This window comes from Eurytemora carolleeae, unplaced genomic scaffold (genome assembly GCF_000591075.1).
Source record: "Eurytemora carolleeae unplaced genomic scaffold, Eaff_2.0 scaffold1701, whole genome shotgun sequence".
Lineage (NCBI taxonomy): Eukaryota > Metazoa > Arthropoda > Copepoda > Calanoida > Temoridae > Eurytemora > Eurytemora carolleeae.
Genome location: NW_019397586.1, coordinates 1,268 through 25,768, shown reverse-complemented (window position 1 = coordinate 25,768; position 24,501 = coordinate 1,268). Strand labels below are relative to the sequence as shown.

Genomic DNA, 24,501 nt, shown 5'->3' with positions numbered 1-24,501 from the left:
GATAATTAAATAATTTGATCATAGTTTTATCGGATTTTTTTGTCGAATTAAAAAGAGAAATACATTTTTATTGAAATGCTACATTTTAAAATCTTGATTGGGAAAATGTGAATTCACAAACTCTCTAAAATGTAATTTTTAGATTTAAACAAAATTCAAGAAAACTCTCCATCACCCCGTGGGTATATTTTCAAAAATCGTATTCTACTCTTTTAAGCTGAAAACATCTCAACCGCATTCTTTTTGTGCAGACCAATGAGGAAGCATCACAGTTGGCATACAATTTTTAAATAAATTTCAAGACGACAGAGGGGCTCTGTGAACACAGCTTTAAGCTATCTGAGCCCCCTGCTGCAGTAATTTTAATTTTAATTTTATTTTTTATATATTTTTTAATTTTTTATATATGATTTGATTTGATTTGATTTGTTTTGATTTTATTGACATTTTATGCGCTATGTATTCTAAGATGTGAGATTGGCTGTCTAGTTTTTCGAAAATGTTATTTTAAATTTTAAATTTTAATTTATTTGTAATTTTTAACTGTCTGATATTTTGTGGCCGACTAAAATTCAAATGGCAAGGGATAATTTCAGTAAAGTTTTCGAGATTTTTATGAAATGTCTTTGAATTGGTCAAACTAAATTATTGTCATGAAATTTTAGGATTTGTTTGAAATAATCTGTTTACCTTTTTTCTTCTCTTTTAATTTTGTTTTAAAAAAAGTTTTTGTGGATTTTTTTAGGGCCATGTAAGGAACAAAAAACAATGTAAACATTTCTAAAACAAACGGGCAAATGCAATATATGAGAATTTTTACGAAAAAAAAGTTTTGAAGGAGACAACATCATAAATCACACTTTTTTGGTTCTGTATATTTTTGTTAGATAAATACTTTTAATAAATGAGCATTATTTACTTCCAAACATTAATAAGTGTTAAATGTGAGAGTATGCATTTCGTGGAGCTGGATTTTCAAACGTTTTTGGAAAATAAAAAAATGTCGTCTTCTTTATTTTGATTCCTCGGAAATGCAGAAATAAAACTAACTCTAAGGTTATCTGGTTGCTGTATCGTTAGGGATAGTTACAATTATCCATTATTCATTGACTCCAATTTAGAAGAGGCGTGCAAAAACTAGACAAATGTCGTCTTTTACGTTTACTTAACTTACTGTGGTTGAGGCCCATCGAAAATTTTCATTTTTTCATGTTACAAACCATACACTATAGTTCAATCATTTGAAATGATGTTGTTTACTAGTATTTTTCAAGAACACGTTCAATGTATGGTTCTCTATGTTCTTTTTATAAAGCAAACCATGGAAATGGAAGACGACCGTTAGACTTAAGTGTTATGATTTCAAATAGTCCAATTGACCACTAAGTGTAAGCAGTCCTTTCTCACATAATAAGCAAGGTTATTTTTAACCTACTGATAAATTGTTTATTTATAACGACATTAAGTACAAAAAGATTTCTGTAATGTCGTCTTCCTAATTCACAGTTTATGGTGTTGTTCCATAAGCTTACAAAGACATTTAATATAATTATCCCACCTACTCTGAAAGTTTATAATAAGAACCATACTGGCAGGCAAGGGCCGCGTATACAGGGTAGGCTAGGGACTAGATCATAAAGGCCTACAAAGATACAGAGAAAAGGGATACCGCGAATTACAAATAATTCATATTGTTTGAAAAGAACGATAGTACTTAACGGAAGATTTTATTGAATGAATGAATTCACTAAACGAACAATTCAGCTGAACAAAAGTTGAAATAGAATGAACGATGCCACTAATCAAACGATTTTACCGACCTATCGAATTCACTAAACAAATAAAATCACTGAATGAATAACGGTATCCTGTTAGCTTTTATCATGCTTTGCATAATTTTAGCATAAAAGAATAAGGTAAAAATGAATATTAACAATCTATCTTTATGGTTCGTTTTTTTGTGTATTTTTTTTTCTCAGGGTCCAAATTTGGCATTGTGTAAGAAAAACAAATATTAATAATAAACACTTTCGAACTTTTTAAATCTCCTCAGATCTATACAAAACATTTTTAAAGACCAATCGGCAATCTCCAGCAAAAATTAAATATGAATTATTTGTAATTCGCGGTATCTCTTTTCTCTGTATCTTTGTAGGCCTTTATGATCTAGTCCCTAGCCTACCCTGTATACGCGGCCCTTGCCTGCCAGTAGGGTGCTTATTATAAACTTTCAGAGTAGGTGGGATAATTATATTAAATGTCTTTGTAAGTTTATGGAACAACACCATAAACTGTGAATTAGGAAGACGACATTACAGAAATCTTTTTGTACTTAATGTCGTTATAAATAAACAATTTATCAGTAGGTTAAAAATAACCTTGCTTATTATGTGAGAAAGGACTGTTTACACTTAGTGTTCAATTGGACTTTTTGAAATCATAACACTTAAGTCTAACGGTCGTCTTCCATTTCCATGGTTTGCTTTATAAAAAGAACATAGAGAACCATACATTGAACGTGTTCTTGAACAATCATCCGCTTATTGATTTAGTTCATCCTATGACATCGTTCATTCAATGAAATCGATCATTCAATGAAATCGTTCATTCAATGAAATCGTTCATACAATGAAATCGTTCATTCAATGAAATCGTTCATTCAATGAAAGCGAATCTGAATGCAACAAAATGGCGGTTTGAAACTTTTTTCATTCAATGAAATCGTTCATTCAATGAATTCGTTTATTCAAAAAAATCGTTATTCAATGAAATCGTTAATTCAATGAAATCGTTCATTCAATGAAATCGTTAATTCAATGAAATCGTTAAATCAATGAAATCGCCCATTTAATGAAAAAGTTTATTCAATGAAATCGCTCATTCAATGAAATCGTTCATCCAATGAAATCGTTCATTCAATGAAATCGAATCGGAATGCAGCAAAATGGCGTTTTTAAACTTGATTTTCCAATTTATACTTCTCTATTGTTCACCAAAGGTAAATACGCTGAACAATTCTTCCTTGTTCATTCTTTTCCTGGTGTTCGTTCACATCATTTACCTGTATCCTTTGTTTATTAATGATTCCAAAAATATTGTTCACGAACAGTTGTTAAGTTCTTGAACGACCAAGTTGGAGATATTTTAAAGCTTTCAATTTTAAGAATCTTATGCTGTAGTGTAGTTATATTTTTATGTTCTCTGTAAAATAAACAAAAATCTACGAATCGATAAATATTTTTTATTCAAATATTAAAATATTGTGATTTTTTATATTTACATATCAATGGTTTACAATATTTGAAGATAAGATTCTAAAATAAAAATTGTGTTTTATGATCTAGAAAAATAAAGAATAAGTTTTTAGTAACAACAATGGATAACATAAATTTCACTATAGGGGATCATTCATTTGGCGTACAGTCCCGTTTTGCCTGATATAGTCTGTATTTGATACGTACTGCTTGCCCGGTCTGGCTAGATAAAATTCGGCCCAGTACGCCTCTAACCTAACCTAAGCTAACATGAACTAAAATGTACCATGGGATGAACTATAAACAATTTTGTTTTTGATTGTTTTCTGCCATCGGTCTTCGTATGATAAAAAAACCGCAAAAACATTCAAATATATATTTTTTTACAAATTAAAAGTTTAAAACTTAATAATTGTTTGATATGTGGTTTTTTACATAAAGTCATTCTGTTCGGCATAGATGATTTGTTCATGTAAAATTTAACTTTATTTCAACATTTTTTATCTATTTTTTGTAAACTTAATATTTACTTTATGCGTTGAATCATGATAAAAGTGTACATAAAGGTTTATTACATAACCAGTGTACACTGTACAGTGTACATACAGAGTGGAGTACATTACTCTAAATTCTGGTTTATTTGAAGTACCGGGCCGATCTCTTGGGCTCTAAATGAGTACATCAACTACCGAGTATGGAAAGAAACCGGGAAATTATTCACCGGATATATCATAGCTTATTGATGTTACATATCATCACACAACATTTTCTTCATTAGCGAACACAAACAAGCTGTACACGTGTTAATGTACAGTGTACACTGGACATGTTTTAATGTAAAGTGTACACTTTACATGTTTTAATGTCCAGTGTACACTGGACATGTGTTAATGTACAGTGTACACTGGACATGTTTTAATGTCCAGTGTACACTGGACATGTTTTAATGTACAATGTACACTGGACATGTAATAATGTACAGTATACACTGTACTGTGAGTATAGGTAATGCGTTATCTACAGTGAAATACATAATACATTTACTTACTTAGTATATTTTAACGTCTATGCATGTGCTACAGTGGTCAGCGTCTGTATCAATACAATGAAGGCAACTTTTTTATTCAGGTTTTGGTTTCTAACAAACTTTTTCAAATTACAAGTTACAACATTAAAATAATATGTGACAACTTCTCTTTATTTCAATTGTTATCTGTATCCAATCCGTTTGATAGCCACGGGGAAATCTAAATTTAAATAGAACGTCGTCTTTATTGTAACGATATATACGAGACGACTGTATGAAAGTTGTAGAAATTGAATGCATATTTTGAGCAATTGTCCATAAGCTTTTTTTATTTTATCAGAAGCTTCTTCTTTTCTTATCAGAAGTAATTCTTAATGTCTTCAGAAGCTTCTTCTTTTGTTCAGCCCATCTGACCAGCGCGCTTGTGCTTAACTGAACAAAAATTAGTATTTAATCCAAGAATTTGTTTGAAATTAAATCTTTGTACAATTTATAGAGATTGTAATTTAAAGGTTCCTAAAAGAGAATGAGATATAATTTAAAGGTTCCTAAAAGAGAATGAGATCTAATTTAAAGGTTCCTAAAAGAGAATGAGATCTAATTTAAAGGTTACATAAAGAGAATGATCTCTAATTTAAAGGTTACATAAAGAGAATGAGATCTAATTTAAAGGTTACATAAAGAGAATGAGATCTAATTTAAAGGTTCCTAAAAGAGAATGAAATCTAATTTAAAGGTTCCTAAAAGAGAATGAGATATAATTTAAAGGTTCCTGAAAGAGAATAAGAAATAATTTAAAGGTTCCTAAAAGAGAATGAGATCTAATTTAAAGTTTCCTAAAAGAGAATGAGATCTAATTTAAATGTTCCTTAAAGAGAATGAGATCTAATTTAAAGTTTTCTAAAAGAGAATGAGATCTAATTTAAAGGTTCTTAAAAGAGAATGAGATCTAATTTAAAGGTTCCTTAAAGAGAATGAGATCTAATTTAAAGGTTACATAAAGAGAATGATCTCTAATTTAAAGGTTACATAAAGAGAATGAGATCTAATTTAAAGGTTACATAAAGAGAATGAGATCTAATTTAAAGGTTCCTAAAAGAGAATAAGAAATAATTTAAAGGTTCCTAAAAGAGAATGAGATCTAATTTAAAGGTTCCTAAAAGTGAATGAGATCTAATTTAAAGGTTCCTTAAAGAGAATGAGATATAATTTAAAGGTTCCTAAAAGAGAATGAGATATAATTTAAAGGTTCCTAAAAGAGAATGAGATCTAATTTAAAGGTTCCTTAAAGAGAATGAGATCTAATTTAAAGTTTCCTAAAAGAGAATGAGATCTAATTTAAAGGTTTCTTAAAGAGAATGAGATCTAATTTAAAGGTTACTTAAAGGGACAGACCGGCTATGTAAGGTAGTTAAACTGAGTATGCAGTGTTGTGGACAAATTCTTCAGAATATATTTGTTTAAAGGCTACTGTTTAGAATCTCTCTTACAATTACAACTCCCGTCTTTTAATCATTTAAAAAAAATATAAAAATATTTGAAATAAAATAGCATTAAATTTGATAAAATAATAAAAATAGTGCAGATACTAATGTTAATAATACTGATGAAACTATCAGTGATAAAGATGATGATGACAAAAATACCTGTCAGTCCACACCAGCTAGGCGATAGGGTCACTTCACGCTTCAAGTAGGTCAACCTGCAGTACAAAAGAGGAGGTAAAAACAGAAAACTAATTAATTTAGGGCGTATCCAGGATCAGTGAAATCTGGCGCCCCCCCCTTAGTCAGAAAAAACACGTAAGCTTCATCCCCCCCGAAAAAAAATCCTGTATATACCTCTAAATTAAAACAAATCACGTAATAGTAGATTATTATTTTGAAAATTTTGAAAACAAATCATGAATTCATGAAGAATAGTGTTAATAGTTAATAATATATAAAACAATCATTGTAAATAACTTAAATCGTGTTTATTTTCATCTATCGAAAAAGGGGTCTGTTGCATTTGATATCAACCCTCTCCCCCACCCCCCGGGCCAAACACACCTTTGCGATTCACTGTAAAAAATTGTAAACTAGAAACTAATAGTTTATCAAAGTCCTTCGATCTACATTCGAACAAAAAAACCCACTAAAATGAAAAATATTTGTGTGCTTCTTTTAAATATGTATAACTTCATTATAAGATAATCAAAAATATGCTATGAGATCAATCTGTAGTAAAAATAGTTTTAATTCTTTCACCAAATGGACTGTTATAGTGTCTGAAGGCATTTAAAAATGACCATAAATTTATTCATCTTTTAATTTTTTTTTTAAATGGTTTCTATATTAAAGTGACTTTTGGGGTTTTTCTTCAGAAACAATGTAGAGTAAAAAAAAGTTTAACAAAAAATCCTTTAAATTGCTATTCATTAAAAGTTACAAAATTTCACGGTGATAGTGTCAAAAATGAGAGTGCTAGGACACAAAAACTACAGGGGGGGGGGCCGAACGCCCCCCCCCCCCCAGCTGTTTAGGGTTAAAGATACCCTTGTAAAAATAAATTGTAAATGGTTTAGTTTTAACTAAAGGGGCACTTAGAACTATAACAGTAGTCGCCTTAATAAGTCTTTTTTGTTCTTATTGCTCTCAATCTAGATATTTTTCGTCCAATAGGTGTGCGAATTGTGCAATGTGCATACAATTTGTTTTAAATAATAAAACAAATATACCTTTGGTGTTCAGAGTAGAGAATCATGAGATAGGTAGCATATCCTGAAATTATGTTAAAATTTTATTTTAGTTGATGGGATTAAACACATAATGTCATAAAATATTTGCTAAAGTGCCCAGCGTTGCCCGAAAAATATAGAAAAAAATCTAATTTTAAATAAACGATTTTTTTAAAGCTAATGTTACCTCCAGGGCACCCATGGTTTCCTTAAAAAATGTCAACCAATTCGGTCCATCCATTTTGCCAACCATAGCCAACATGTAGAAATTATACAATACAAACAAAGTTAGATAAGCAAGGAGCTTTATTTGAAAAAAAAATAAAAATAATGAGATAGATAACGATAAGCTACAGTGTTTTAAAAAAAGTTTAATTTCTCAAAAATATAAAAAATATCCTCCTGGAAAATACGCCTTGTTGCTATACCTTGCGGTTTCTATACGTTCGGTTTCTATAATGTTTGACTTCATACATAACTAATATAATAGTATATATCTTCCCCACTATGAATTCCTTTGTTTATACCCCTTCTCACAGATAGAGATTACAACGTTATGATGACCTCTTTTTACATAAAAATAGACTTTTTTCATATTTTTTTCGAAATGTATAAAAAGCAAACTTACAGGAAAACTAAGTTTGCCATGTGTTATGGCATCTTAAAAAATTCTAGAGCACCTTTTAAAACCAAGAAAAAATGCAATTTATAAAATATGATCAAAACCGTGTTTCTGTTTTAAAAGTTTGATAGTTTGATTGTTACCTGCAACTGTTGTTAAATTTCTAGAAATAAAAAACAAGAAAACTTCTAATTGATTTCAGAACTGTATAATATGTTAAAGTTATACTTTTATTAAACTTTGCAATATCTTAATCTTAAATATATAAAAATTGGAAAAACGTTCCAAAAAATCGTTTTTTTCATCGTTTTTTCATCGTTTTTAATCGGTTTTGAATCGTTTTTGATTTTTTTAAAATCATTTTTGGGTCGTTTATTGCATGTACCTTCTGTCAGGTCATAATTTGACATACTTATGAAACACTTTTTTGCTAAAACCAATTGTTTCTCATACATAAGAACTAATTTTGAACCTGAAAAAAATGTCTGCAAAAAACGAGCGAAAAACGAATCAGCTGAAGGCACATCATTACCTGCAAGAATATGCCACCACGCATGCAGTTGGAGAAGGGGTTGAAGAATCACAGGAAGAGAATTACGTATAGATATCACACTCGCACAGGATGTATTATCTTAACAAAACAAGTTTTAGGAATTTTTTTTAAACATATTGCATTTTAATGCCGTAACGCTGATATTTGAAGGTAGACATATTTGTAAAGGAATTGAATCTTTACCACAAAATCTGAATTTCTAATCCCTATAACTTTTTACCCAATGACATAGACCTAAGATATTTCATATTATGAATTATGTTGGTTTATATCGTCGAAGTTTAGATGTCAAAGGTTTAAACCATGCATTTGCTTGCAAAAATATAGGGATTAGAAAATTTGAGTTTGATGGCCCGGCAAAGACTCACGTTTTTGCAATCCTTGATATGTAGTCCATGAGATTTCCAAAAAAAGTTTAGCTTAATAAAATATAATTATAATAATAATAAAATTGTTGGTTAGCTATTGATGCCGTCTTCTAATTCCTTATATTTAAAATAAAACTGTAAAACAATACCTATGTTCCACAAGATAAATCCAGTAAGGTACATAACAAAACCAGTTATGTACAACAGGGTTCCCTAGAAGAAAATATTTTTTAATCATAGAACAGCTATTCAATTCATGCCATGTAGGAGTAGCAGTCTGAATTTTGTGTACAGTACGCGACTTATATTTTGACCAGGCCTGAGCCCGATACTTAAGACATAGTATGGTTTTGAAAACCAGTTTACTAACCCGGTTTTTAAAAATTGGGTTAGGCAGTTTTTTGGATATCAATCATTTTTCGGTTTCTAAATTGTACATAGTTTTAAGGGATATTATAAACAGTATAATGGAAGCAAGAATCTGAATGTAAAAAGAAATAACTGAATAAATTCCATAATCACTTATTTTAATCCCTTCAGTTGGTGATCCTGCAGAATAAAATCTATATTTATATTTCAGCAGGACGGCTGGTCCAAATTGACTGAATTTTTTAAGGAAACCCATGGAGTACCCTTGGAGTAACATAGGCTAAAAAATGGTATTTTTTTTTCAAAGAAAATTCCACGGGGAACGCCGGGCACTTCAGTCTGTATGTAAAAAAACTTAATTGTTATAAGACTTTAAAAAAAATTATTGAAATGTATGTTTTTATCAAAGAGATTTTTTATTAAGTTTTGCAACCTTTAAATGACTTTTCTTCTAAAATCTAAAAACTAGAAGAACGATTGATTACAATAAATCTTGTTGGTCGCAGCGCTCGGCCCGTTAAGGGGAGGTCAGGGGGTGAGTAAATGTACTGGGCGGGACTATACTAGGGAGGTAGGGTGCAGCAAGGGTGGAAGGAAGGGGGTTGGGGTGAGGTAGATGGGGGAGGGGGTAATGTTCAGTATCAGTAGATTTAGATCTGTGAAACAAACACTATCATACGTAGTTATACTGTGTAGTATTCAGGTATAATAATTAAACAATTTATGTTCCCGAGCCCGTGATTTAAAAAAATTGGAAAATACGGCTCAGGTCTAAGCTGTCGTAGGGCCCTTTTTACGGCTTGAGCTTTCGGATTTAAGCTGCATTTTATTTTTCACAGAGTTGAGTTCAAAAAACCGGTTTAATATTTTATTTGGCGGATTTTCATGGTAGGAATTGGCGGATTCCAGGCATTTATGAGAACAATTCTCAACGTTGAGCCTTATTCCCCACTAAACCCAACCAAGGTCGGTTTTTCTTCATTAGGCCTAACTCCTTAAGTTGGGCCGAAGATCCGAAGATCTTGCAGCTGTCAATCACGTGATACAAGCTGTCGTCAGAGTTGAGTCGAAGATTGGGTCTTAAAGTCGGGTTAAATGAATTACGACTCGAGCCGAAGTTTTTAAATTGTGGGCTCTGATCAAAAATCCAAAAGATTTTTAATTACAGAAACTTTTAATATTTTTAGACTCTTAAAAGGTTTACGACAATCTGAGAAGGGTCCAACGATTTGAAATAGTATTCTGTAGAAATTTGCCTTTATCAAACATGTAAATTTGTTATCATAGGCGAAAATATAAGGCAAAAAAACTATCGTTTTAAAAACCCAAAAACGATAATTTTTGCATTATATTTTCTTCTAAGGTAACAAAATTTGCATGTTTGATAAAAGCAAACTTCTACAGAATAAAGTATAAAAATGTTGAAACCTTCTCATACCGCCATAAAACCTTTTAAAGTCTAAAAATATTAAAAGTTTCTGTATAACTTATCCGGCAATTGCCCTTCCCTAAAGATCGTGTGTTTTCAAACTCGAAAAGTGTTTAATTCTGATAATTTATCCAGTCTTTCTCAAAAGCAAGAAATGTACAAGTCACTGTTGCAGAGAAATTTCAAATGAAAATAAACAGTTTTCCAAAACAAAAACATGTATTTCTTATTCTTACTTGATCAGCCAAAGCGATTTAAGGGTATCACTGTTAATCAGACATTACCAACTTTGCAGGGTCACAATTGAAATTGCGTTTTTAGTCCCTTTAAGATTTATGTTTTCCAGTGACTAATCTGTCCAACGTACATTAAATATTTAGTTCCTGTAGAGAGAGATGTCCTTTTTTAATTGGGAATATTCAAACCTAAACAATATACCAGATAGGTTCTACAGGTAATGCTTAAACAATATACCAGATAGGTTCTACAAGTAATGCTTAAACAATTCATTTCAATATTTTGACACCATTATATTTCAATTTCTCGAGACAAGGACATCAGATAAAACTCTTATTGGTCTCAACTAAGTCCTGAGATTCTCAGGTTTCAGTTTACCCCTTTTAATTTTTCCTTTACAGCTTCCCTTTAAATAAAATCAAATTTTTCAAAGTTTGAACAAAATTCTTCATGTCTCAATTATTATTGAAAGAACAACAAATGCATTTTAAAAATGCCATGGCATTTTGTAGGGCTAGGTTTTTTTTGTGATAATTAATTGTAACATTTTGTTTGTAAAATTAGGGTTAAGAATAAATGCCGCAAAAGGTCGTCTTAATTCTGCCGTGTAATTTTTTGTTCGAGGACTTTTAGCTGTTATTTTCATAACTAAAAGTCTTTTCCTTCAAATATATTTCTTATATAATTACTTTTTTGCTACATTTTTTATCTCTCTTTAAATCTTCCTTTTATTATTCAGCAACAGACAAATTCAGTCCAAGACTCGGGAGATTGCAGAAGACGACCCACGCATCCCAAACCGATTCAAGAAAGATCAAAATGATTGCGGCATTCAAGGAGAAAATGTGCACATGAGAGACCTGCTCAGACAAGGGAAAATACCTCAAAGATTTTTATCCGAGCAAATGCTTGAGAACAATTTTACACAGTTTTGATGAATATAAGTTTAGTTTTTAAAGAAATATATTTTTGATGACTATTAAGTATTAGAAAAATAAAAAATATTATACACAGGGATTGTAATTAATTCTCAATTGAACTGTAAAAAAAGGGCTTAACTTGTAATTTCAAGTGACCCTCCATTTAAGAGGGTAGTTTAATCTTTTTATAAACTACCAAAAAAATTATCGTTTTTCGTTTCATGTTAATTTTTATTCAAAAAATGATAGTTTCTTTTTTGGAAAAAACTATCGTATTTGAAAACAAACCACTCATTTTGAACTTTTATAAAGCAAAACACGATAGGTTTTTAAACAATCACTTTAAAAAATATCGCTGATAAATCTGAGTTTTATGATTGTTATTTTCTATTTTATTAGGAAGATAATTTTATTAATGTTCTCTTAAATGCTTTTTTATCGAAACGATTGTTAACGAAGGGTCGTCTTTGACAGTCCTTAGCAAAGGTTTTTTTTTAAATCGACATTTTTTTAAAAACGAGTGTTTTTAAAAACGATTGTTTCGTTTTTCGTTTTTTCTTCGTCATTTTTAAAACGAAACCATCGTTTTTCAAAAAACCTCCATCCCTAAGTGCAACACCCTTAAAACCTTGCATCAATAATGTGGATGCTAATGTCGTTTTCTAACTTCTTTCAGTAGCATAAATCTTCAAATCAATTTTGACACAGTATTGCTAAATATAATCTATTTTAAAAGAAAAACATGAATATTTCTTCAGATAAAATTTTGTCAATATTCTTTACGAAAATCAAACATTAAAATGATTACAAACCTCTCTGGTGTATTGTGTTTTGAGATAGTAAAAGGATTGATACACCATGACAACCACCAACAGGCCATACATACTCTAAATAAATACATCATTGGTTTAATAACATAATATATCTATATTTCGACTTTTATCCATAAACTTGGCTTAAAAAATTGGCTCTTCTAAACCTACTTAGATGCTAAAAAGAAGGAAGCGCCTTTATTACAGAGAACCAGAAATATCTGTAATAATTGAGCCTTTCTTTCAGGATTTTGTGATTTTAAACTATTTCTAAGGTCAGAACTTTTGGGTGGAGCATCATTGATCTAGAACACTTGAACTTGAACACAGGATCTTGAACACTTGAACTTGAACACTTGATATTGAACACTTGATCTAGAATACTTGATCTTAAACACTTGATCTTGAACATTTGATCTTGAACACTTGATCTTGAACACTTGATCTTGAACATTTGATCTTGAACACTTGATCTTGAACACTTGATCTTGAATTCTTGATCTTGAACACTTGATCTAGAACACTTGATCTTGAACACTTGAACTTGAACACTTGATCTTGAACACTTGATCTTGAATTCTTGATCTTGAACACTTGATCTAGAAAACTTGATCTTGAACACTTGATCTTGAACACTTGATCTTGAACACTTGATCTAGAAAACTTGATCTTGAACACTTGATCTTGAACACTTTGAACACTTGATCTTGAACACTTGATCTTGAACACTTGATCAAATTATGGGAACTTTTCAATTTCAGGATAAACGCTTGATCGCTCAATTAAAATGATCTCTGCAGGGTATGACCAATGACCACAATAGAATATTGAAAAGGAATTGAATTGACCCGTACATCTGCATAAGAGGGAGATCAATGCTTGATCTCCAGATTCACAACTTAAAAGTTTAGAAGTCAGAACATTTCCAGTTATATAGATTACTTGGAAATATCAAAATCCTGAAAGCGACAGTTCTGAATTAAACAAAGAACAAATACGACATTTGTTACATTTTTTGGTCATCACTTTTGTACCATTGAGCAGATGGAACTGAAGTAGAAGGTTAAAACAAATGAATCAAATAATTATTATTGTTTGTTTTCTGGCAGATATATCCATTTATACATCACAATTTGGCAAATATATAATTATATAAATATAGATGTTCTTACATATATCACCTTAGATATATCTAATAAAAAGTTAATATTAAAAACTAGAAAAGCATATGCAAGATCAGTTGTCGTACGAAGAAATGGAAAAAAGGTATAAATGAAATTCAAAAATTCAAATATTAGTGCTTATTTTTATCGATATTTTTGGGGATTTGGTTTTTATTTGAAATAATTTTCTTTTTTTCGTTTGATAAGTTTATATTTGGTCTGACCTTTTTTGGTTTAGTTTGGTTTTGTCGGGATTGGTTTTGTGTGATTGGTTTTGGTTTGATTTAACTTGGTTTGATACTGTATTTGGTTTAGTATCAGGTTTTTTTAAAATTCGGTGATGGTGATGGACCAAACCTCTGTAGAGGAAAAAAGTAGATGTTATTTCCACATTTATTGAATTTCGGTCTGGGTTGACCCTCACCAGTTCTTAAGATTGTTTCTTCACAAAGATTAAAATAAAAACAAAACTGATTTTGGTTTTATTTGTTTTTGTTGAACACTTTTTTTGGTTTGGCCTTGTTTGGTTTTTATTGGGTTTTATTTAGAGTGGATTCATAGTCGGATTTTGTTGATGTTGCTTTTTTATTGGTTTTAGTTTGATTTGCTTTGAGAGGATATTAATTGGTTTGGTTTGATTGGTTTTTATTTTGTTTGGTTTGGTAAATAGATATATATTTGTGTGATTTATTTGGCTTTTGTTTGGTTTGGTTTGAGTTTGTCTTGGTTTGATTGGATTTAGTTTAGTCTTGTTTTGTTTGGTTTGATTTGGTTTGGTTTGGTTTAATTTGGTTTTGGTTTGTGTTTGTTTGGTTTTATTTTGTTTGGACCTGTTTGGTTTGATTATAATTGTTTACCTCATGAATAAGCGGATTCCTAAAGATAAGATAAACCAGGGTAAAGAGAATATTGTACAAGGTTAGCGCTGCTGCCATCTTCGGAGAACCTTCTTTTGGTTTAAACGCAACCTTAACAAGTAAATAGTGTTTCAATTCACCAGATATAGATTAACTTACTGAGGTTTTAAAAGTTTTTCTTTAATTTTAAAATGAATATTTTAATGCCCTTTATTTAAGCATTCCAGTTGGGTATATTTTGTAATAAAAGGAGAATATGATTATTATCATTATTTTCATGATTATTATTATTATTATTATTATTTTGATCACTAATATTGTTATTGATAATGACATTATCAATGTTGTTAATTATGTCATTATTATCGCTGTTATCATTATCCTGATTATAATAATATGTTTGGAATTGTTAAAATATTTACCAAATGCATGCAGTAGTTCATATAGCTTGTACCCCACACCATAGGTATTTCATCCAGCAGCTGCATAGACCATCTAGATATACATAGACACATAAACAGTAGTTCATATAGCTTGTACCCCACACCATAGGTATTTCATCCAGCAGCTGCATAGACAAAGAGAATAGAATATATATATTAGAGTGGAATTTAAAGAATTTCTCAGTATGAGTTTTTTCAGTCCCTTTCAGCCTGAAAGAGAGTTCAAAGTGTACAAATCATGTAAATGTTCACAAATTATATGCAAAAGAGTACATTAATACAGTATGTTCCCTAGACTATCTATTTCAATTTCGAATTTAAAGCTGTTAAATAAACGTTATAATGAATAAGGTGAATAAAAAACATCATTTGATTTATAGTTATAACGGAAAATCATCGTTTGTAAAGTGAAAGGCATAGAGTCTAAGTGAAATGATCATTGTTCAATTATAAACCAGCCTATATCATAATTTGGTTTTCTTTTAATATTAATTTTAGATTTTCTATAAAATGATGTTCCAGGGCCCAAAAGGTTATATAGCATAAATATGTGAAGTACACCTGCAGTATGGAAACAGTACAACAAAATGGTCGTTTTACAATTTTTTCTATTAAATTCCCCTCTAATATATATTCTATTCTTTTTGTGCATAGACCATCTATATATGTAAACAAACCCAGTGCCCCCACAGAAGTTGAAGGGAAAGGACTAAAACTCTGATGTGATATTACAGTCCAACAAAAAACAAGTTAATATATCAAGTTAGAGCGAATACTTATGATTTTTGGCTTTCTGGTCAATATGGAAAATACAATAGCAATATATTCTTATTTCACCTCTTGGACCCTTTTCCTTAAAAAATTATGCGTTTCCCCTGAATACTATGTTTTGACGCATGAGATATGACGATTCCTGGTCTATATATTTCTTGATCCTGGGGATATGTGTGACAAAATGTATGTGTCAAGAAATTTAATCTTTTTCAAGAATTATTTCATTTCTGAAAATAAAAAAGAAGATAGTCAGTGTTTCTTTACCTTAGATCGTTTTTAAACAAATCCCAACCCTACTCTCTAGCACTAGAATTATATCATTTTCTTCTTCATTTTCTTTACCTTAAAGTCATATGGAAAAGCCAAGATCCAACTCCTACCAGAAGGAACAAATAGTTCACAATTACATATCTAAAAACAAATCATGAAAAGCTAACATTAATACTAGAATTAAAAGAGGACTCGAAGCGCCCCAAAAAACTTAGTTCCTAATATTAAGCACATCAAGAACACGATTTAAATATGTTTACTTTAGCATGAGATTACCTGTGTTCAATACCTTGTTTTCTAGCTGATAAACACTGTAAAGAGCAGGTATAATCATACATACTTTAGAATGAAGTTACCTGTGTTCAACACCTTGTTTTCTAGCTTGATAAACACCGTATAGAGCGGATATAATCATGAATACTTTAGCATGAGATTACCTCTGCTCAAGACCTTGTTCTCTAGCTTGATAAACACTGTAAAGAGCGGGTATAATCATGAATACTTTAGCATGAGATTACCTGTGTTCAAGGCCTTGTTTTCTAGCTTGATAAACACTGTATTGAGCGGGTATAATCATAAATACTTTAGCATGAAGTTACCTGTGTTCAAGGCCTTGTTTTCTAGCTGATAAACACTGTAAAGAGCGGATATAATCATGAATACTTTAGCATGAGATTACCTGTGTTCAAGACCTTGTTTTCTAGCTTGATAAACTCCGTAAAGCGCTGGTATAATCATAAATAAATTGGAAACTGTGTTCCAAAACTCAGCTATTGCCCAGCTCACCTAAACAAAGTTCAATTTAAAGGGACTGTAAGCGTAATTTCAAGTGACCCAATATGCAAGGAATGCAAGTCACAACTGTACCCTTACAACCGTTGTCTGCTCAAGTAAATTGTGGGTTTTCTACAGAAGCAATTTTCGCATTTCTACGGCAGGAAAACCTAAAGGTGTTGTCGCAGAAATAAACACTTGAAACTTAAAAAACGAGAATATTTTCTACAGATAAAGGTTTCGAGATTGCCGTTGTGAATTGTACATTCCCATCTTTCTACAGTTAAACCCTAAATATTAAATACATCGAAAGAATTTATGAAATGTCATCTTGACAATTTTTAAATGAGTTTTATACTACAGGGTATCCCACGACACATGACAGTTGGTTAATAGTTTTGAATGTCTTCTTCCATATACTGTTAGATATTAAAAACTTTTCGCAGTTTAATTCAATTTTTCTAAATTATGAATGCCATGGGATATTTTATTATTCTCTTTGGTATCAAATAACTTAACAAATTATGGAAGAATACATTTAAATCTATTCACCAACTGTCATTCTTTGTGGGACAACCTGTATTTTACGTAAATCTCAGTATTTGCGAAAATAAATAAATAGCTGCAATGAATATGCGAGAACAGTTTTATATATGAGCTCCATATATAATCATTTATTAAAAATCTAAAAATTAGCAACATTCCATTATCAGAAAGTGAAGAACACGACATTTGATAAATTCTTTCGATGTATTTAATATTTAGGGTTTAACTGTATGAAGTGTCATTTGAAATTACGCTTACTGTCTCTTGAATTAACCACCAGCTTTACAAAATTAAGCCATTTTCTTGCTTGCAATTCTTTCAAAAGCAAGTTCATCATGATTGTGAATCAATAATGCCACCCTAGAAATAAATAACTAAAAACTATAAGCAAAATGTTGATTGTGATGATTAAGCCCGAACGAAGCAAAATCAACTGTTCTTTTAACAAACTATTCGGAAAATCGGCCAGGCTTGTATATTCGGAAAATCCGCCACGCTTATATATTCGGAAAATCGGCCACGCTTGTATATTTGGAAAATCGGCCACGCTTGTATATTAGGAAAATCGACCAGGCTTGTATATTTTCGGAAAATCGGCCAGGCTTATATATTCGGAAAATCGGCCAGGCTTGTATATATTCGGAAAATCGGCCAGGCTTGTATATATTCGGAAAATCGGCCAGGCTTGTATATATTCGGAAAATCGGCCAGGCTTGTGTATATTCGGAAAATCGGCCAGGCTTGTATATTCGGAAAATCGGCCAGGCTTGTATATATTCGAAAAATCGGCCAGGCTATGTATCTTCTGCCTGCAGAGTCAATATATTGTACATTGTGATAAAGCCAACTTTAGCAGAAATTATTTTTGAAATATGTTGAGTTGATTTGAATAGTTGATTCATTCCCTTTTATTTGGTATTTTATGTTAAGTTTTAGTTTTGTTATTAATAATGAAAACCAAATATGATATTTTAAGTTTATTTCTAAAATTCTATAAACCCAATTGAGGTTTATTTTGATAAACTAATCAAATATTATAAATCTGTCCATATTTTATGAATCTAATTTCTTGAAATATAAAATATATAAAACAGGTTTTGATACAGGTTGCTTGATTTTTTAATTAAAAGAATTGTACCCTGTATAAAGCAGATAAAGTTGAAATTGTTCTTTTATAGCAACGTCATACATTTCGATTGGAATATGAAACCATGTGCTCAACTGATCATAATGAATAAGATATCCATGATTTTCTAGATAAATCAAAAATCATTTTGAAATTGTGATTTCTCTTTATAAGAAAAAAGAGACTTGCGGATTTGTACATCTATGAAGCAAAAAGAATGAAAGAAATGAGGAGAATTGAACACTCCTAAGAAACAATATGCTGATATATTACTAATTGTTATACTCAGATATAGGTCTCAAAGGTATCATGTTAAATCTCTCTGAATAGATAATTACTAGAAATTACGTAGTCAGTCCCTTATAATGTAAAAATAATGAAATCGTTTCGCGAAATTTCGCGAAAAAAATAGCGAAAACTTTGCGAATTTTTTTTGCAATTTTTCACCAAACTGTCGCTTTTTACCCACAAAAATTGGTTCCTTTCGCAAAATTCATTTTTGAAAAAAATGCGAAATTTCGCGAATAAGTTTGCGAAATACGAACGAATTTTTTCGCGAAAGTTCGATGGAAACCTTATTTGTGAGTGCTGAGATTGTGTGGATATTGTTAATCTTGAACAATTGATTTTAATATCCAATTTGGGAACTTTTAGATTTTAGAATAATGGTTGATCCCTGAATTAAAGCTATCCCTACAGGGTATGATCTGTAGATCTAAATAAGGGATCAATGCTTGATTCCGAGATTCATGACACAAAAGTTCTGATTTTTGGATAACAATTACTCATTTGTTGATAAAGAAAATAATCTATATAATCAAGACATTCACATATATATATATATATATATATATGTTGCGTATAGCTGGCCAAACGGCTGGACCGATTGGGCTGATTTTTTTTGTGGACACTCAAGGGTGGCCGGGGATGTTATAGGCTAAAAAATTCAAAATATTTATTTCAAAATTTGTCCTTCAGCTAGTCACAAATAAAACAATTAAAATATGTAAAACCTCATAATTTTCTTCACACCAGTCCAGTGTAGAGGTAGGTGTACCCCAGGCGGGCGCCATTTTTTTTATTCTAAAACAGTTTAAAATATTTATAAAATATTTGCGTTGGAATCCAGTTGTGCAGCTCCAACATTACATAATAACTCTTAAGCTCTATAGTAGTTTATAGGTGCAGTTTAACATCTGGAACTAACTATTAGGATATCGGGTTGAAATGGATCAATAATATAGAAATAGGATTGAAATCCATCAAGAATCCAAGAACTTAGAAATGGGAATGTTAGATGTAAACTATTATATGAAGGATATCATGATAAAATGGATTACAATCCACAGGGATATAATGTAAAAGATAACATCAGGGATATAATGTAAAAGATAACATCAGGGATATAATGTAAAAGATAACATCAGGGATATAATGTAAAATATAACATCAGGGATATAATGTTAGATCCTACAGAAACGTAATGTAATGAGATATTGGTTTAATAATGAACAGGGTTATATAGGAAAACAGATAAGTTCGGTAAACAATGTGAAAACGTAGATAAAGAATAATTGTATTTGAAACTAGTTTAAACTCGACAAGGTATGCAGTTTCTAGAAATGACCTTACAATCCTGCTTAAACCATTTGAAAATATTAATGAGCGAATGAATATTAAATTAATTCACAATAGAAGTAAATAATCAGAGTTAACCTTTCTTTTCAGCAAGCAAACACACTATTTTTCGTTAATATGATTAATCTACAAAAAAAGCACTGACACTTCATGAACAAAATTCATGAAAATATTGACATGGCGTGAGTTTACAGAGCTACCCACAAAAAAGACCTAATTACGCTTTGTCAAATTATTAAATAAGTCATTAAAAGACTAAATTTAGAGCAGAAGACTCAATTTAATCTTTGGATCGTTAAAGAAACAAGTTTACAGTTGCAGGGAATCATGATTAAAATGAAATAGACAATATAAATTCCGCACAGTCGTCTCTGAAGTCTCATACCATACCATACCATACCATACCATACCATACCATACCATACCATACCATACCATACCATACCATACCATACCATACCATACCATACCAGACCATACCATACCATACCATACCATACCATACCATACCATACCATACCATACCATACCATACCATACCATACCATACCATACCATGCCATACCATACCATACAACTATTTTAGCTCAAGTGCTTTTCTGAAAAGAAAATAATGCTCAGCGATAAACAATTATTTTAATTCATTCACAACCTTTAAAACATTTTCACGAACCATCTCTTTAAGGTTAGTTTACGTTGCTGAGGAAAACCATGGTTGATTAAAAACCAGAGAAAATAAACCACCGGAACCATGATGTATATATATGTATATATAGGATATATATAGGATGCACATTCTACAGTCTTCACCTACCATATATCTGTCCCAAAGATACATTTACACAAAATCAATGATAATTAAAAATTTCAAAATGTTTTTTTTCTTCAAATTGTATGATTCGTTCATGGAAAGGGTGGGGGGGATATCCCCCCTCTATATGCACTAAAACCTGCAAAATCGCTATAAAGTCGAAAGATAAGTATTGCTAATTTTATGGATGATTGGCTTGTGTCTTCTCTCTGAGTCAAATTATATTCAACCCAAACAGACTTGGAGACAGAAGGAAGGGGGAGGGGGTTTGCGCCCCTACACTCTTTTTTTCTGAGCACAAAGATTTCAAACTTTTTGACTTTTAACAAAATGTTGTGTGCAAAATTTGATATATTGTCCAAATATCCAATGACGTTTACGAATAAAATTTTATCCCAAAAAAAAGTGAATTTTAAGCAGGGTTTGTTCAAGCGTTAATGAAATCAAATTTAAATATTTCACCTTCATTGTATTCTAATTTATGATAAATATATGATGTATTTATGTTTTCAGAAAAGTTAAGATATAAATTTAGGAAGACAGCTATTTTTTGTTTTTCTACAAATATTATATAAGATCTATATGCACTTGGCAGCAATTTTAATTTTAAATCTCTATATCTTTGCAATCTGGTGTCAAAGACCTATGAAATGTCAAACCATTAATTCTGTTTCGATCATATAGTCTAAGTTTGAAATATCTAAGTTTGATAATCAAAGATCTAGGTTTGCATAATCATGGATCTAGGTTTGAATAACACTAGATTGCAAAAATATAGGGATTAGAAAATTAATCAGAGTTTAACGGGGAGTGTTTAGTCCCTTTGGTAAAGATAAAGCACAATTTACAGTTGTTAAGGACAGATTAAGTAGAAATAAGATAACTTAGATTTTAGTATAGACGAGTAAGAATGAAATAAGATGGATAAGGTAAGGAAAGAAAGGAAAAAAATAAGATAAGAATCTATAAATAAGAAAAGGAAGGAAAGTGAAGGTAACAGATAAGGCTACAAACAGAAAAATAAGATAAGAATTTATAACTAAGATAAGGAAGGAAAGTGAAGGTAACAGAGAAGGATACAAACAGAATCGTATGTTAAGAATTTATAAATACTAGAAATTCAAGGCGCTTCGCGCCCTTCTTTCTAGGCTTATAGGGCGCTTCGCGCCCATCTTCTATTTAAATTGTGAACATGTTCTTTTTGTGTACATTTCAAAACAAAGATGAAAAAAGTTTTGCGGATTTTTAAAAAAAAAATTCGCGGATTTTCAAAAATTAAATTTTTTTTACAAAATTAGAAACCTCTAAAACACAAATTTTTAAAATTTCAATCATTCATAAACCTTCCCTGGGGTCCCTAGATGTTCCACAAAAAATTTGGGCCCGATCGGTTCAGCCGTTTTGACGTTTATTGGATACAAACAGACAGACAGACAAACAGACAAACAGACAAGCCAAATTTATATATAGAAGATAAGGAAGGAAAGAGAAGGTAAAAGATTAGGATGCAAACAGAAAAATAAGATTAGAAAGAGGAAGGAAAAGGTAAATATAAAGAATGAGAGAAAGGAATAATAGCAATATCGGGAAAAGATAGTGATGAAAAAGATACCTACATTTTTATATTAACCCTGTTACGGCTGAGGGGGGGGGGGGTTTGCCATCCCAGTGACACCCCCCTGGCGTGTTTTGGAGATAACTCAAAAATTATTGGTCTGAGGCTGTTCAAATTTATGACTTTTATAACTATCAAATGTCCCTCACTTTAGACTTAAAGCAGGGCTTTTATACTAACTGCCTGAGTCCTCAGGCATACTGCCTGAATGCCTTTTTTTATCTGTACTCTACTAAATCTATATTTAAACCCACTTTCGGTCATTGGATTTAGACTTTTTATAGCTCTTTGGAAAGCCTGGAACGACAGAAATCAGATCTCACAACTTTTGCGAAGAAATTTTGCATAGAATTTTACACAGATGCCTTTAAAGAAAATTTGTACATTTTCAGTTTTTCTTGAATACAAATTTAATTTTAGAAAATTTTGCGAACATTTTTGCAAATTTTAATGTGCCGTGGCAAGGGTTTTTCAAAAATGTATAAATTGTCATATTTCGCGCACTTTTTGTTCTTGCACATTTTTTACTTGTTAATAACTTGATATTGCAATTAATATTCAAAATTTTGCAAATTTGCAATTTTTTTGCAGATTACTTAAATAGAGCCCAAGGGCTTTCCAAAAATGTATCAAATTTTATAGATTAGTATTAAATTATGGAAATAGAGAGGGAGGGTCCTCCAGACTATTTCGGGTTAACCCGACGTCAGCCTGAATAGGGTTAATAGGTATATCTACAGAATAAATCACAATTTTTAGCCACGTGACAATATAAAATGTTGTATGTATTACTATCTATGTATTAATAAATATATAAGTATAAAACTGTATATAACAAGTTCTCGAAACGTATCTATCCAGGCACAACCCGTCCGCTATCAGTGTCAACCAGGACACAACCAACCTGGCTAAAAAAGCCACAAAGGGACACAAGCTATTAATAATAAGCTATTAATCCAGGTTTTAAATGCCACACACGGGATACAACTAGCTATACAACAAGCTATATATCGATCCCAAATAAAGGAGACGATCCAGTGCTCTAAATACCCCACAACGATACAAGCCAAGCTATACAACATGCTATATGTATATATCGATCCCAAATGATGGTTACGATCCAACGCTCTAAATGTCTCACAGGGACACAAGCTTAGCTAATCAAACAAGCTGTATGTTGATTCCTAATGATGGGGATGATCCGCTCTAAATGCCGCACAGGGACACAAGCCTAGCTATCAACAAGCTATATATCGATCCCAAATCTTGGGGACAATCTGACCTTATAAGAAGCAAGGTTTCAGTCTAGCTATCCACAAGCTAGATATCAATACCAAAATGTTTCCACGATTTTAGTCACATATCTAAGTATATAACTGTATATCTATGTATCACAGAATATATATGTATACTGTATATAGTATGATGTTGTATATATATGAAATCTCTAAATATCTATGTTCAATGTTGTGTGACTATGTAAAACTGAATATCTATGTATAATGTTGTATGACTATGTAACACTGAATATCTTTGAAAATGTTGCAAAGCTACCAAATATCCATGATTAATGTTATATAACTATAACACTGAATATATATGTTTAATGGTTTATAACTATGTAACACTGAATATCTTTGAAAATGTTGCATAGCTACCAAATATCCATGATTAATGTTATATAACTATAACACTGAATATATATGTTTAATGGTTTATAACTATGTAACACTGAATATCTATGTATAATGTTGTATTACTAAACTATGTATCACTGAATATTTATTTATTATGTTGTTTAACTATAGAATCACTGAATATCTATGAATAATGTTTATATTTATGAAATCATTAAATTGTATGACTATGTAACACTGGATAACTATGTATAATGTTAAATATCTATGAAATCATTATATTGTATAACTATGCAACACTGGATAACTATGTATAATGTTTATATCTATGAAATCATTATTTTGTATAACTATTTAACACAGAATAACTATGTATACAATGTTAAATATCTATGAAATCACGAAATAACTGACTTATGTTCTTTGCCTGGAGTCCAGTAGAAGAATGCAAGCGGAGTAACATACCAAGCAATATCTAAGGATAGATATTCTTCCACCACTTTGCCTGGAGTCCAGTAGAAGAATGCAAGCGGAGTA

At 30.9% G+C, this 24,501-nt stretch overlaps 1 protein-coding gene and 1 long non-coding RNA gene across 3 annotated transcripts; one reads left to right on the top strand and one right to left on the bottom strand.

The window, feature by feature from the left end:
* Positions 1-3,616: 3,616 nt before the first annotated feature.
* On the bottom strand, positions 3,617-19,381 carry LOC111715038 (alkaline ceramidase 3). 2 transcript variants are annotated; one of them, XM_023490276.1, is made up of 11 exons: positions 19,277-19,381; positions 16,497-16,603; positions 15,890-15,958; positions 14,753-14,825; positions 14,331-14,441; positions 12,311-12,385; positions 8,693-8,756; positions 8,155-8,253; positions 7,001-7,043; positions 5,928-5,983; positions 3,617-4,713 (listed from the first exon to the last, which is right to left on the bottom strand). In XM_023490276.1, the coding sequence occupies exons 1-11, from the start codon at positions 19,334-19,336 to the stop codon at positions 4,682-4,684; spliced, it is 789 nt and encodes a 262-aa protein (XP_023346044.1). In that variant the 5' UTR covers positions 19,337-19,381; the 3' UTR covers positions 3,617-4,681. The 2 variants fall into 2 exon arrangements, with proteins under 2 accessions (XP_023346044.1, XP_023346045.1); XM_023490277.1 differs by lacking the exons at positions 16,497-16,603; positions 19,277-19,381 and adding an exon at positions 16,336-16,409.
* On the top strand, positions 9,351-11,587 carry LOC111715040 (uncharacterized). Its single transcript, XR_002768161.1, has 3 exons — positions 9,351-9,615; positions 10,722-10,795; positions 11,318-11,587. It is a non-coding gene; the product is annotated as an uncharacterized LOC111715040 (long non-coding RNA).
* Positions 19,382-24,501: the final 5,120 nt, after the last annotated feature.